Below are 12,952 nucleotides of genomic sequence, written 5' to 3' on the forward strand. Positions count from 1 at the left end.
AATGAACAGTGATTTCCCTCCCCCCTGTCCTCTGCAGGGCAGGCATCACTACTGTAATTGTTACCTGCTTTTTAATAGACCAGAAGAGTTTTCCTTACATACAGAGCTGTCTACTAGTGTGTAGTGTTGAAACATCAAATCTGGAGCAGGTAGCAACAGGGCTGTACTGTCACTGTTTGTAAAGTTTTGTAACTCTGCTCTCAAAGAAGTTTACTGATTTGTAGAACACTGAAAAAAAAAAACATTACTCAAGAATGTTAAAATGTCTTCTGGGAAAACTGTGAAAGTTTTCCTCTTCTTGTCTTTACAAAACTAACATTTTTACTTGGCAAGAAGCAATTCAGTTTGTTAAGAGTCTGTTCATCCATGTCTACGATGACACTGCTAATAACAAATAAAATTTTGACCCAATGGGTTCACTACTCATGGGGGTCACGAAAGTTAGAAATGCCATGGCAATCCATCCAACAGTCAAAACATTTCACTGTAAAGGAAAAATGTGATGCACGTGATGCACGTTGGAGGATCCCCAAAGCCAGTAGGATAGATTGTCTGAGGATTCTGATTCCAGCAGTAGTGAAGATATGCCAGTCTGGACCAATGCTTGAGGTACTTTAATAGCAGGTTGCAACATTATTGTAGTTAAAAACACTGTTAGAAATTATTTACAAGCAGAAGAGATTGCCAGTGAATTAAGTCATCAGCAATGTTTTGTTTGCATCCTCTTAATTTTATATGTCATGAGTTCTTTCGTATTTTGTAAAACAAAACAGACATTATCTGGCGGCTTATCTGCTGTTTTGGTTGATGACTTAGAGCTCCCTGAGGCAAATATGAAAGATAAGAGGTTCTCCACTAGAGGCTTTCACTTTCAGTCATCTTAATCATGCTCTTTATCTCACAAGCAGATTACGATGAAAAAGAGGAAATTAGACAAACTGAGTGGCAGGAGCTGGTGAAATGTTGATATTGTTGATGTAATGTTGATGTCTTCTAATGTTAGATAAACAGAAGCCTTTCTGATATTCAGTGGAGTATTTACCTCTCACATGATATAAGGATAATTCACAGCTGCAGACTATGTGCAGACATATGATGTTTAAGAATTTTTTATATTTGTTAATTTTAGCCACAAATATGCTCTGGAACAATAAGAATCGATGATGAAGTGTTGTTTGCATTTGATGTACTTAGTGATCAACACACTATCATTCATAGATCTTAACTTATTCATGTGTTATCATTTACATTTTAATAGTTTTATGACCCCCCCAAGAACTTAATTCTTTTTTTATCTTAGCTGTATAGCGCTCCTGCCGTTTGCTGCTGCAGTGTCCCAGTTTCCCTACAGGGACCATTAAAGTTTCATTTTACCTTATCTCATGTGTAAACACACTCATTAAGTGGGTTGTGATCACAGTTCAGCAGTGCTACAATGAAGGTGACACACTACAGGAGCACATCACATGCAGCATGGGGAAATCAACTCTTCCTCTGGGGAGAGGCTGCTGCACGGCTGTGACCACAGGTGCAACAGAAGCTAATACTCACAGGGCCCCATTTTGTCTGAATTCACATGATGCATCCAAACACACACAAACATTTATTTATTTGAATCACGGGCAGGCTTACATCTGCATTTCTGTTTTTCTTTAAAAGCAATTTAGGGTTGCAGCTTCAAACAGTATCCCTGCAAAGGTAATTGCAAAAAATGGTTCTGGTGTATGTGAGTATCTTCAGCTAAATCAGTGCTTGATTAAGAAGTATGATAGCATCTGCTGATTGATAACACATGCACTATGCGGCTTGAACCACCAATTTGTCTTTAGTGTGTTCTGAACACTGTGTGCTGCTTCCTTGTAGTGAAGCATCTTGACTAACTACCAGCTGTTGAGCTGCCCACCCACAACACTTTGTTTTGCCACTAATGATAAGGATCAATAGTAATGTCTTGGTCAGCAGCAGTACAGTTCCTGGGATGGTTCTCCACCCACAAAGAACAAAATGGAGCTCCCTGTCCATTTTTTAAAGGTTAACCAGTGAAATAGCATGTCCTCATGTACAGTCACTTCAGCTCAGTACAGACTGTAAGAAGCCCTGGTGAACCATGTGGACTGAGGTGAACTTTTCAAAGATCAACTTGTCACAGTGACTCAGGAAACATCCCTGAGGTGAGCCGTGGGTGACAGCTGCTGCCGCTCCACTGGCACAGGTAAATGCCAGAAACCCCACTTGGAAACACAGGCTTGCTGACACATATGCGTGTGCGCGCGTACACACACGCTCTTAAAATAACCTAAAACAGACGTTAGCTGTAATTGTTCTGCATAAACAGAATGAGAATAGAAGTTGTTTGTGTTTCTTCCCAGAAAAAGGATAGAGCTGAATAACAACTGTGAGACGGAAGCACATTTCAGAAATATTAGTGCCTGAAAGACTAAAATTCTTCTATTACAGTGACAGTGAGAATTGACCATAACATGGATCTGTGGAAATTGTGGAAGCCCATTTAAAACAAATCAGTTGTGCACTACATCTTTATTCTTTATGAGTGCTCTGTTAATCTGTATGCATAAATGTGAAATGTTATGAATCTGCTGTATACAGGGGTTGACTATATAGAATCCTAACCAGGTTTGGACAGCAGCTTTCTACTTTGTGTATTAATACTGAAAGCATCAAAACTGTAACATATGGAATTATGTAATAAATACACAAAGCCAAATGTTTAAAAATTTAGATTCGTCCTTCCCCCGTCACCACCTCCTGGTGGGAACCGCACATGCAGATGCCATCTGTTCACCTTTACTGGGTTTCACAAAGACATGACCAAAACAGATTTCCACTGGTCTGGTGTCCAGTTCTTGTGTCTCTTGGTTTCTCTCATTGCTGTGGTTTCTTTGCAGCAATTGGACCATGGAGTCTGATTCATCCAGTCTCCTCTATGTGTCTGTTACTTGAATTCTGGGAGTTGTCGATGTGGGCTCTAATTTGATGTGCTGTTAAATGTCTATTATTGAGGTCTGTTTTTAACTCTAATGAATTTTAAAATTTTCCAGAGTGACTGTTTTAGTGATCACAGGCTGTGATTTCTTTTCACATAGTTCAGTGGCTATTGCTATAATATGCATTACTATAGTAGAACAGAACTATTTATTATATGCAAACATTTTCCTGTTGATTAGATATTGCCAATAGTGTGAAATGCTGTCATCAAGGCAAACTGGCTAGTAAGTGAAATCTATAATGCTAAAACATAGCACTGTGGTCAGGTGTAGGTCTGAGTGCTCAGCACATGATGTAACAAGAAAAAGCACAAATGATGTAACCTAATGAAAAGCACACAGACTCACACACACATACACTCACACAAAGAGCTCTTGATCTTCTTTGAAGGGTAAAGATTTTGAGGTAGAGCAACCTGGTTGAGTCAGTGTTATATATAAGAACAATGTTGACTTTTTGGGCTGATCGTTTTCTCTTTGACTCTTATTGATTAGCAATTGTCTGATTAATGAAAGGTTGGACACTAAAATGTTATTGCAGTCGATCCCATTTAATCCTCATTTAGATGCATTTTTTACCCTGCTGTAGATTTTTCTCACATCTCTGAGGGGAGCTGAAGTAAAAGTAAATACGGAAAATGAAGACATCCAGTTCTGTTATGTGAAAATCATTACACAGTAGTTTCTTTATTTAGTTGCAGTACTAAGACAACCCACCAGGGGTCTGTAGAGTAACAGAGATGTTGCAGATGTCGGGCTGAAATGAAGAATGCAGATTTCTATTATTCCACTTGGCCTGCTCCTGCTCTTCATACTTTATACTGAATAACAAGTGACAGCACTGTGGCGGTGGCCATGGCACCTGCCTGCTGCTGTGCTGTCCTAGATGCATTTGTTACATGTGAACACACAGACACTTCCATGCTAAAAGCAGCACCAGCAGGTTCGATACAGCACCATTAGTCACACTGTCACCATGCAGAGAGCAGCAAGAGGAAGCAAAGAGGCAATCGGTTTTGAGCTGAACATGTTTGAACATTTGCTTAAAGATTTAAAACATCCCTACTAAAAATGCATGACTGTTAAGTTTGGTGCACAAGTACACAGGCGCAAACTGACACATGTCCTGTAAGCTACTGGAAAGGTCAAAGTTCACCTTATTGCTCACATGTTCTGAGTTTCATGACCATGCTTCGCAGACTGTGCGTGCATGTAAGCTCACCAATTTGGGTATTGTAAATACCTTTTAGCACACTGTATAGTATGTTACGTTGTTTCTAGACTTATTCAATAATTAATCATTTTTATGTCATATTGCATTGCGAATGTCTGCAGTATCACAATGTGTTGACATTGCAAATGTTAGCGTTTAGGGACCAAGCAGCAAATAACAGGGCACAGGTTGCTGAATTTTATACAAGGTGTTTTTATTTATCAACGAGAAAGAACAGAAACAAAAGAAAACATCATTATTATTAATATAGCCTGGAAATATTGAAGATGCCACTTTGATCCAAACAACATATAATTTATCTTCAGCAAATTTCTGCTGGTGGGCTAAATTATGAAACATGTGCAAAGGCACACTGAGGACACATTACCTACATTTCTCCCTGAACAGCTCCACCTACAGTGGTGCCGATGTTTGTATTTATGATGATAAATGAGCATGATATCGCTCCTACTAACCATATGGTGTTCTGTGTATGACAGTAAATCAGAGGCGGCAGCTATCGAGACAGAGCTGCTGAAGGACTACAGGTTTGGACAACAACAGCTGATAGAGATCTGGGGACAAGCGTGCGCCCTTGCCATCACTAAGGTCTGTACACCTTCTATCTTGCAGATCTGCTAGTTGAGTCTTTGCTTCTGTCATTCTTATTTCTTTCTCGCTAGCTTTCAATTCCTGCTTTACTGTAAGTAGAAAATAAAAAAAACACAGCAGTTTGTTTTTACTTTATCCATAATGTCCATATGTCCATTTTTATGTAGTAAGGGCCGATGCTATCAATGTAAATCCAGGACAAGATACATAACATAAGGAAATATTCATTGCAGTTTTGTTTTATTGTGAAATAGACCTTTGTCTGAATGTGCTTTCAAAGCTCATTAAACCAGCAGTTGCTCTTTATTGTGACGTTCTTGTGTTGTGTCCTATAGTCGTACTGTAAGACCAGCAATTTCAGTTTACTTTTTATATAGTTTTGACATGTTTTCCTTAAATTTCTCTTCTGCTCTGCTCTCTTTATGAAAAAAAATTCAATACTACAAATGTTTAATTCTTATACAATGTCACAGTATTTATTTTTTTGATTAGTCCTGTCACCAATCTTGTATTTCTAAGGGTCAATATAACTTCAGTCCATACCTTTCTTTGACAGAGCTAGCATTGTTTTCAAATCTACATAATACATTGGAAAATCAAATCAAAGACAGCCATGCAGATTTTTACAATTACTGCCAATTTTCTGCATAAAACCATACAATCCACAACCACTGTGACAAGCTCAAGACAAATAAAATCTAATTGTGGTCTCAACAAACCCACTCCTGTGCAAATCTGTTTAATAGCTTACATTGTGTATTATTCCACAAACTATTTCTAAAGGTCACAAATTTCTTTATTTTTTAGTGAAAAAGCTGCACGGTCTGTCCCTGCCTTAGTAACACCACAAAACTCAGCAAGCTCCTACCGTAAGGGCAGAAAGTCACAGCTGCTGTTATATTTACATGTTCCTAATTTGCATTAAGTCCCAAAGAAAATGTCTTGTTATTTTGTGGAGCAAATGTTCCAGCATTCCCTGACATTAAATTCTAAACATTTGAACGGCTCACCTCAGGGCCGAACACCTGAGCTCACTCTGCAGCAGCACTCTTCAACCACACCGGTACGGGTCTGCAGCTCTTCTTATCTGATGTGGTTGCAGTTTCATTCTGCTGGGATCTGGACTGTGTCAAGCTGAGAGAGGGAGAGTTTGTGCGTGTGTCAGTGGAGGGCTGTTAGGAACACGTGGTTTCCTCACTGGACTCTTCAACAGGCTGCGATGAATAAAAGACTAAGCTACAGGACACATGAAACCCTGCATTGCTGTCAGGACAAAGGATGGCAACAAGAGGGAAAGACACCAAGACAGAACACTAATAAAAGTGGAAACAGCAGTTTGATGAGACACACTTTAATATCTACATTAGAAAGAAAGCAAAGAATACAGTCAACCATCAAAACATAATGGGAATAAACAAACAGTAAGAATATTGTCTTTACAATAAAAAAACATTTCAAGTAGCATTACATCCAAACATCAATGTCAAAACAAGAGAATTAATAATTTTTCACATTCTGGGTTTGAACCACAGTCGACCTGGGGCCTTTCTGTGTGGAGTTTGCATGTTCTCCCTGTCTGCATAGATTTTCTCTGGGTACAATGACTTTTTTCAACAGCCTAAACACATGCAGGTTATGTGAGGCTAAATGATGACTCCAAATTGCCTGTAGGTGTGAGTGTTTGTCTCTATGCATCAGTCCTGTGATGATCTGGCCAGGGTGAACCCCAGCTCTCACCTAGCTGGGATTGGCTCCAGCCCACCTGTGACCCTAGATGTTCCAGGATGAGCAGTAGATGATGGATGGATGCTCTCTGAAAACCTCTTTCCATCTCTAGTTGCTGTTATTTTAGGTGACAAAGAAATATTGGTAATGGAGATTTTAGCAGATTAACAAGCAGACATTTTCCAGAGCTAAAAAGAGTTCACATTGTACTGACATTTGTTAGGTCACTAAAATTTGGACTCTAAATGAATATTAAATGTTGATCTGTGTTTTTAATAGGCAACTGTTTGCTCTCATCTGCTTAATAACTTTCAAGATAATAAAACCATTTTGTGTTTAGAGCTTGCTGAACTGCCTGCAAGTGTCTAAAGAAATCCATTAATACAGGTTTAACTAGTGTTTGTTTCAGTTAGTCATTATTTCATTCATGCCTGGAGATGATTTTATGCTCTTATTTGTTTTAATTTTACCGGTGTTCGTATGAGCAGCCATAAATACAACTACACCCACTATGCACTTTAGGAACATTAAGCTGAAACTAATCCAGACTTATAAAACAGTCTGTGCAATAAATCACAAAGCTGATAATGTTGATAATGAGTGTTTGTTGACACTGTTGTAGAGAGGTGTTTTTTGTATTCACTATGGAAGATGTAGTTTGTGGTGCTGTGTATATATTGTGTTATTTAGCCTAATAAGCCATTTACATTTTTAAGAAGTGAAAGACAGGCAGACACAGCAACAGTTCAGATGGAAAATGTGGAACATGAGAAAGATAAAAAAAGAGAAGCGAAAGCTGAGACAGGCAGAGTGGCAGCATCAGTCACACAGAGACTTTGTATTCTCCCTTCAGAGTGTGTGATTAAACCCACCACATCCACTTCCCCTCTATTATTATCACCCACCACTGGTCCCATGCCTGGCCCTCCATCACCAGCTCCAACAGCATAGCTTTACTACACAAACATGTCCTGGACACTGTGGATCGCGGCTGGCGGCTGTGGTACAGCATGCTACCGTTTACATGACATCACCGCTATTTAAGGAAAATTACAGTAGAAGGAGCAGCAGTCTGATTTCACTGTTGGCCTACTGCTGCTGGCTTCCAAGTACACCACGCAAACACGCATGCACTCGGGCACACACACAAACACACACTTATGCTTACTGCTGCCAGATAGATTATAGGTTTTCTGTACAGTAAGTAATTCATTTACTGTTCCCACAGCCGCAGCCACCAGACACTGTGTGTGTTTCTGTATCAGTCTGAGGCCTTTCAGCACCTGAGTGGAGACAGGATAAGTTTGCCCCAGGGCTTAAGTTCAGTTTTTTAGTGCACATAGTGTAATGAAGGCACTGTTTTTCTGCATGTGTGAGGATATTTTTGATTCTGGTAATCTTTTCTCAGGCTCTGTGTGTGTTTCAGGTTGATTGGAGGTGAAACCACATAGATACATTTATATGTGTGTGTGTATGTGTGTGTGTTTGCATGAGAGGGTGTGTGAAGGGGGCCCAGCATTCAGAAAACATTTCCTTAATGAACTGCTTTCCTCAACATCACTTTCAAAAAAGATAAAGGTATTAATAAAATAACAAAAATGTATACCTTGTGAGACCTATGTTTATGTATTGTTTTGTATGTTGTGTGGTTATCCATGGGAATTATGGGAAATGTTATTCTACCAGATGTCATAAATATGACTCTTCAGCAAACTACAACAAACCTACTCAAAATATAGAACAAACTAATTGCCTGCACTTGTAAATGCCTCCTACATGTACATACAAAAATATCAAATATCTCAAACACTGGAAAATATTTGAAAACATCTATTATTCTACAACAACAATCATAAAATCTTCTTTTTCTAAAAGAGTACTGTGGTAATCTGACTTTTGCTGCCAAGGCAGTTAAAAGTTTTATTGAAACAAGTGACTTGATTTTTGAATAAAATGTTATTATAGGTTTGCATCAATATATTAGCCCTGGTACTGGAGACAAGTAAAGCTCCCATCACTACTATTATAAATCCACACAACTTTACTGTGGTTTAGCTGTGACCTTTTTGTGGTGTGTAATTTAAAAAAATGCATGAAGACCTACAGTAGATCATAATTTATTTTTAATATGATGATTAATGTAGACATGAAATCCAGTATTTATGTGAAGATTGCCTAGGCAACCTTTGTTCTTTTATGGCAAAATACAAAAGTGCAGTCTCAACAACACAACACATTCTAAATGTTCTCCTTTTTTGCCCACTGCTCTCTCTCAGTTTGAAAGCCCACTGTCCGAATACGTGATTAGTTAGGATGGGGACGTGTATGATGAGACAATTGCTTCAAAACATTAGAGCACTTTCTGAATTGATCTATCCTGCTCCCTTTATAGCTGCTTACATTCAGCAGTGTGTGGCTCTAATGGCTTCTCCAGTAGCACGAAATGACTCCAGCATTGATATCACTGATCCTCCTGATGGTCCTCAACATTTAGAGAAATGGTCATTAATGTTAAAAAACATGAAGGTAGCCAAGAGACAAAGAGTCAAAGAAAGAGCACAAAGGAACAAAGGAGACATAAAACAACAAAGTTAATAGGGGTGATTGTTTTTGTTCCACGTGGGGAACAGGTTTAATTATTTAACATAGAGCCTCACTATTTTGGGCTACTCCTGGGCAGTAGAAAACATAGCACTAACTTATTATCACTCAGTAGAATTGCAATGTTGACTGTATTCATGCACAGTTGCTTGGTTACACAGTCAATGGACACAGAGCAACATTAGCACAAACTTGAAATCATGCTTCTGTTAACAGGATGCATTTAAGTCCAATTTTCACTCTGCTTTTAAGTTTTTTGAGTTTTACCTTTCATCAAAAGGTAAAATAACATTGCCCTAATATTGTGAACATCAGCTACTTGCTGCATGTGGACCCGTAGTTGATGAAAATGGAGCTGTGAGCCCAAAAACCCAAACAATGATCCAAAACGAAACAAAAAAGCTTTGCTAGGGATCTGTTAAGGACCTGTTAAGATCTGCAAAAGATCTGTTAAGTTCTGTTAAGGACCTGTCAAGATTTGTTAAGGATCTGTTAAGAATCCAATAAGGGCATGTTATGGATCTGTTAAGGACATGTTATGGATCTGATAAGGACCTGTTAAAGACCTGTTAAGGATCTTTTAAGGACCAGTTAAGGACCTGTTAAGATCTGTTAAGGACATGTTAATATTCTCTTCAAGGGTCTGTTAAGGATCTGTTAAGAATCGGTTTAAGGTCTGTTAAAGGTATGCTAAGGATCTGTTAAGGACCTGTTAAGGATCAATTAAAGACATGTTAAGTATCTGTCAAGAATCTATCAAGGATCTGTTAAGGATCTGTTAAGGATCTGATAAGGACCTGCTAAAGACCTATTGTGGATCTGTTAAGGATCTGATAAGGACCTGCTAAAGACCTATTGTGGATCTGTTAAGGATCTGTTAAAGACCTGTTAAAGACCTGTTACGGATTGGTTAAGGGTCTGTTAAGGATCTGTTAAGGCTATGTTAAGGATCTGTTAAGGCTATGTTAAAGATCTGTTAAGGGTATGTTAAGGATCTGTTAAGGGTATGTTAAGGATCGGTTAAGGAACTGCAGAGTTGGGTGGTAATTCTCTGTGGGATCATTTTAAGAAATCCCTATGATACCACATATGTTCCATTGTTAATATGAAATATTAATTGGTGAAGCTTTACGTGGTCTCTGCTTCTTTAATCTCTAGATGTATTTCTCCATCTCGTTGACAACTGGGGACAGGACTGTCACAGATGGTTAGTCTATAATAGATGATTGCTGTTTGAATTTCTCTCCGTGGAGCAGGTCAGCACAGAAATCCCAATAACATGACACATGCACCTACAGTATTCACAGAAGGTGCCACTATATTACCTGAGTGAAAGTTTCATTAAGATCAGGTTACATAGTGTGAAACTTGCCAAGAGGTTGTGTCTTATTAGATATGAATATTAAAGACAGTGTCTGTTTTTACTATCAACTTTTAATGTCTACCACTGGTCTCTTCTCTAATATTACCATCAGCCCTGCAGTCCTTGTAGCACTCTTTCCTCCATCCCATTGACTCTCTGTGATGATTTCTCAGTTGAGCTGTTATGATGGAGATAACGGCTGCTGTATGTTCTCTTCCCTCTAGTTAAAACACTCCAAGTCTTGTTGTATCCAATTATACATGCAGAGAATGGCCTATTTCTCCATATGACCTCTCTCCTGTAGTGACTGCATTAGCAGAAGTAGAACTAAATTGGTTTTATGCACAGTGGAAACATTTTGGCCTATTTCAAGCCCACCTTTAAAATTTGGATGTCAAGGGTCAACAGTGAATGATTTCATCTGTGTTTAAAAACAGCACAAAAAGGAATTCAGATTACATAACACATTATATTGCAGCACATAATTGGGAGTAATTATGGGATACAATAAAAGGTTTATAGGGCACAGAGGTCATGTAATAATTTGTTAATTGTTACTACTTTTTGAATTACAGCATACTTGTAAAAATTATTAAAAGGTACAGTGAGCTTATAAGGTCATTACTGTGAAATATCAATATTACTGTGGTCTTCCTGGACAGGGTTTACAGCAGTCAACACATATTATCACTTATTGTTCATCTTTTGCTGTAGGAAATTATGCCATGACGTTTACAGTGATGGACAGCATAGTGTAAAAGAACAGAAACTCTATATTAAAATGAGCAAAACACACCAAAAGGGTGACACCTTACAATCCATTATGTGGCGATATGATTTTGTGTGATAAAACATTTGTAGAAAATGAAGCCAGATGTGTTTGGGGCTTTCAGTAATTATCTTGTACACAGGCACACACACACATAAACACAGCATTTCTGTTTAAGAGTTAGTGACAGGTGATTAGCTACTCAGGTTGACAGTTCTGCAGACAAATATCTGTCTTGTTTAAGAAAGTGAAGGGTGATTTACAAGGGAACATGCAGCCAGTGAATGAGGCAGATGCCAGGTGCACTGAGCAGTGGGGGCATAGATGGAAAATGTGTTATATATATGGCAACATCCCACACCAAGGGACACTGCTATTTTTTCCACTGCTACCAGGATTATTTTGAACCTTTTCTTACTGATGGAACAGACAATAAAACTGGTGCCATTTCCACCCATGGCGGGCATGAATGGCATGCAGCAGTCAGGCACTGAGTATGATGGAGATGCAGAGGCACAGATCGGATGACCAGCACTGAGTAAAAAGCCTCTGAGCCTGAGGGATAATACTGCACACTGATGGCTATCTATCTTCCCTCTCCCATTGTTTCGCTATTGTTCTCTAACAACAACAATTTCTAATTTTTCTTCAGTATATCTCTTCTATCCATAGTCTTAAAACACTCCACGCTCATAGTGATCAGCTCGTGTTTCTAACTATTTTTCTCTCCAACAGGCCTACCCTCTCAGCTCGCTAGCAAAGAAGCAGCCAACAGTGCTGGTGATCTGTGGTCCAGATCAAAATGGCTCCATTGGCCTGGTGTGTGCCCGACACCTGCGCATATTTGTGAGTAAACTATTGTACTCTAGCCAGTTATACAATGCATAGAAACTGTTTTCACAAACGTATCTAAGAACAAACCAATGGCTCAGTCAATGATATAGTCTGTTGCTTTCACAAAAGACAAAACAATCTTGCAAAGTTTAACATATGGAGGGAATCCCCTTTACAGGCGCTCTGTGCTTCATAGAATTTCACTTCAGCTCCTGTAAAAGGCTCCGAGCAGTTATCCTATTACCCTCTCAGCAAGGGCGCTCAGACAGTCGTGATATCATGCTGTTGTTTCCCTCGTTAAAGTCGTCTGCTTCTTACGCTCAGCAGCAAAGATATGATATCATAAGCATGATGTCTTCCTCTCAGGCCACATTTTATGACAAATTGTTTTTGGAGGTAGGATTTATCTTTTTCAAACATTGCAAATGAGTTGAGTTGAAAGTATATTTTTAGACATGGCAATTAGGTGTGTGGTGCTGTAGTCCTATCCCAGCCTATGATTTTACTGGGGAAGGGCAAATGCTGGATATGGGTTTTTGGGATATTTGGTCTAGAAAGGAATGCATCTATATGCTTTACCATGTGTCTGTAATAGTAGAATTACAGCACATTGATAGTGCTGATTAAAACCATGTTAGCAGCAGCCTGATGGCTCTCTATGGAGTCTGGCTTTCCCCTCTTGCCTCCCTCTCTCTCTTTTTCCTTCTTGAAGCCAAGTAGGAGACCAGAGGTCAGCTCTGAAGGGAATATATTTAACACTGGCATGCCACTAATGAATAAGGAGCTTCTCCATAACTTAACTGTATTGATTCTGTCTTTTAAATCTGTGT

The 12,952-nt window shown here is 38.9% G+C and overlaps 1 protein-coding gene across 1 annotated transcript in view; it reads left to right on the forward strand.

Annotated features, from left to right (window-relative positions):
• yjefn3 (YjeF N-terminal domain containing 3) overlaps positions 1–12,952 on the forward strand; it is a 35,988-nt gene that overhangs the window by 19,180 nt on the left and 3,856 nt on the right. The window contains exons 2-3 of the mRNA XM_026305226.1: positions 4,719–4,827; positions 12,024–12,134. Of these exons, the coding sequence (XP_026161011.1) occupies positions 4,719–4,827; positions 12,024–12,134 (220 nt within the window). The remainder of the gene's footprint in view (positions 1–4,718; positions 4,828–12,023; positions 12,135–12,952) is intronic.

Source organism: Mastacembelus armatus, chromosome 4, assembly GCF_900324485.2.
Source record: "Mastacembelus armatus chromosome 4, fMasArm1.2, whole genome shotgun sequence".
Lineage (NCBI taxonomy): Eukaryota > Metazoa > Chordata > Actinopteri > Synbranchiformes > Mastacembelidae > Mastacembelus > Mastacembelus armatus.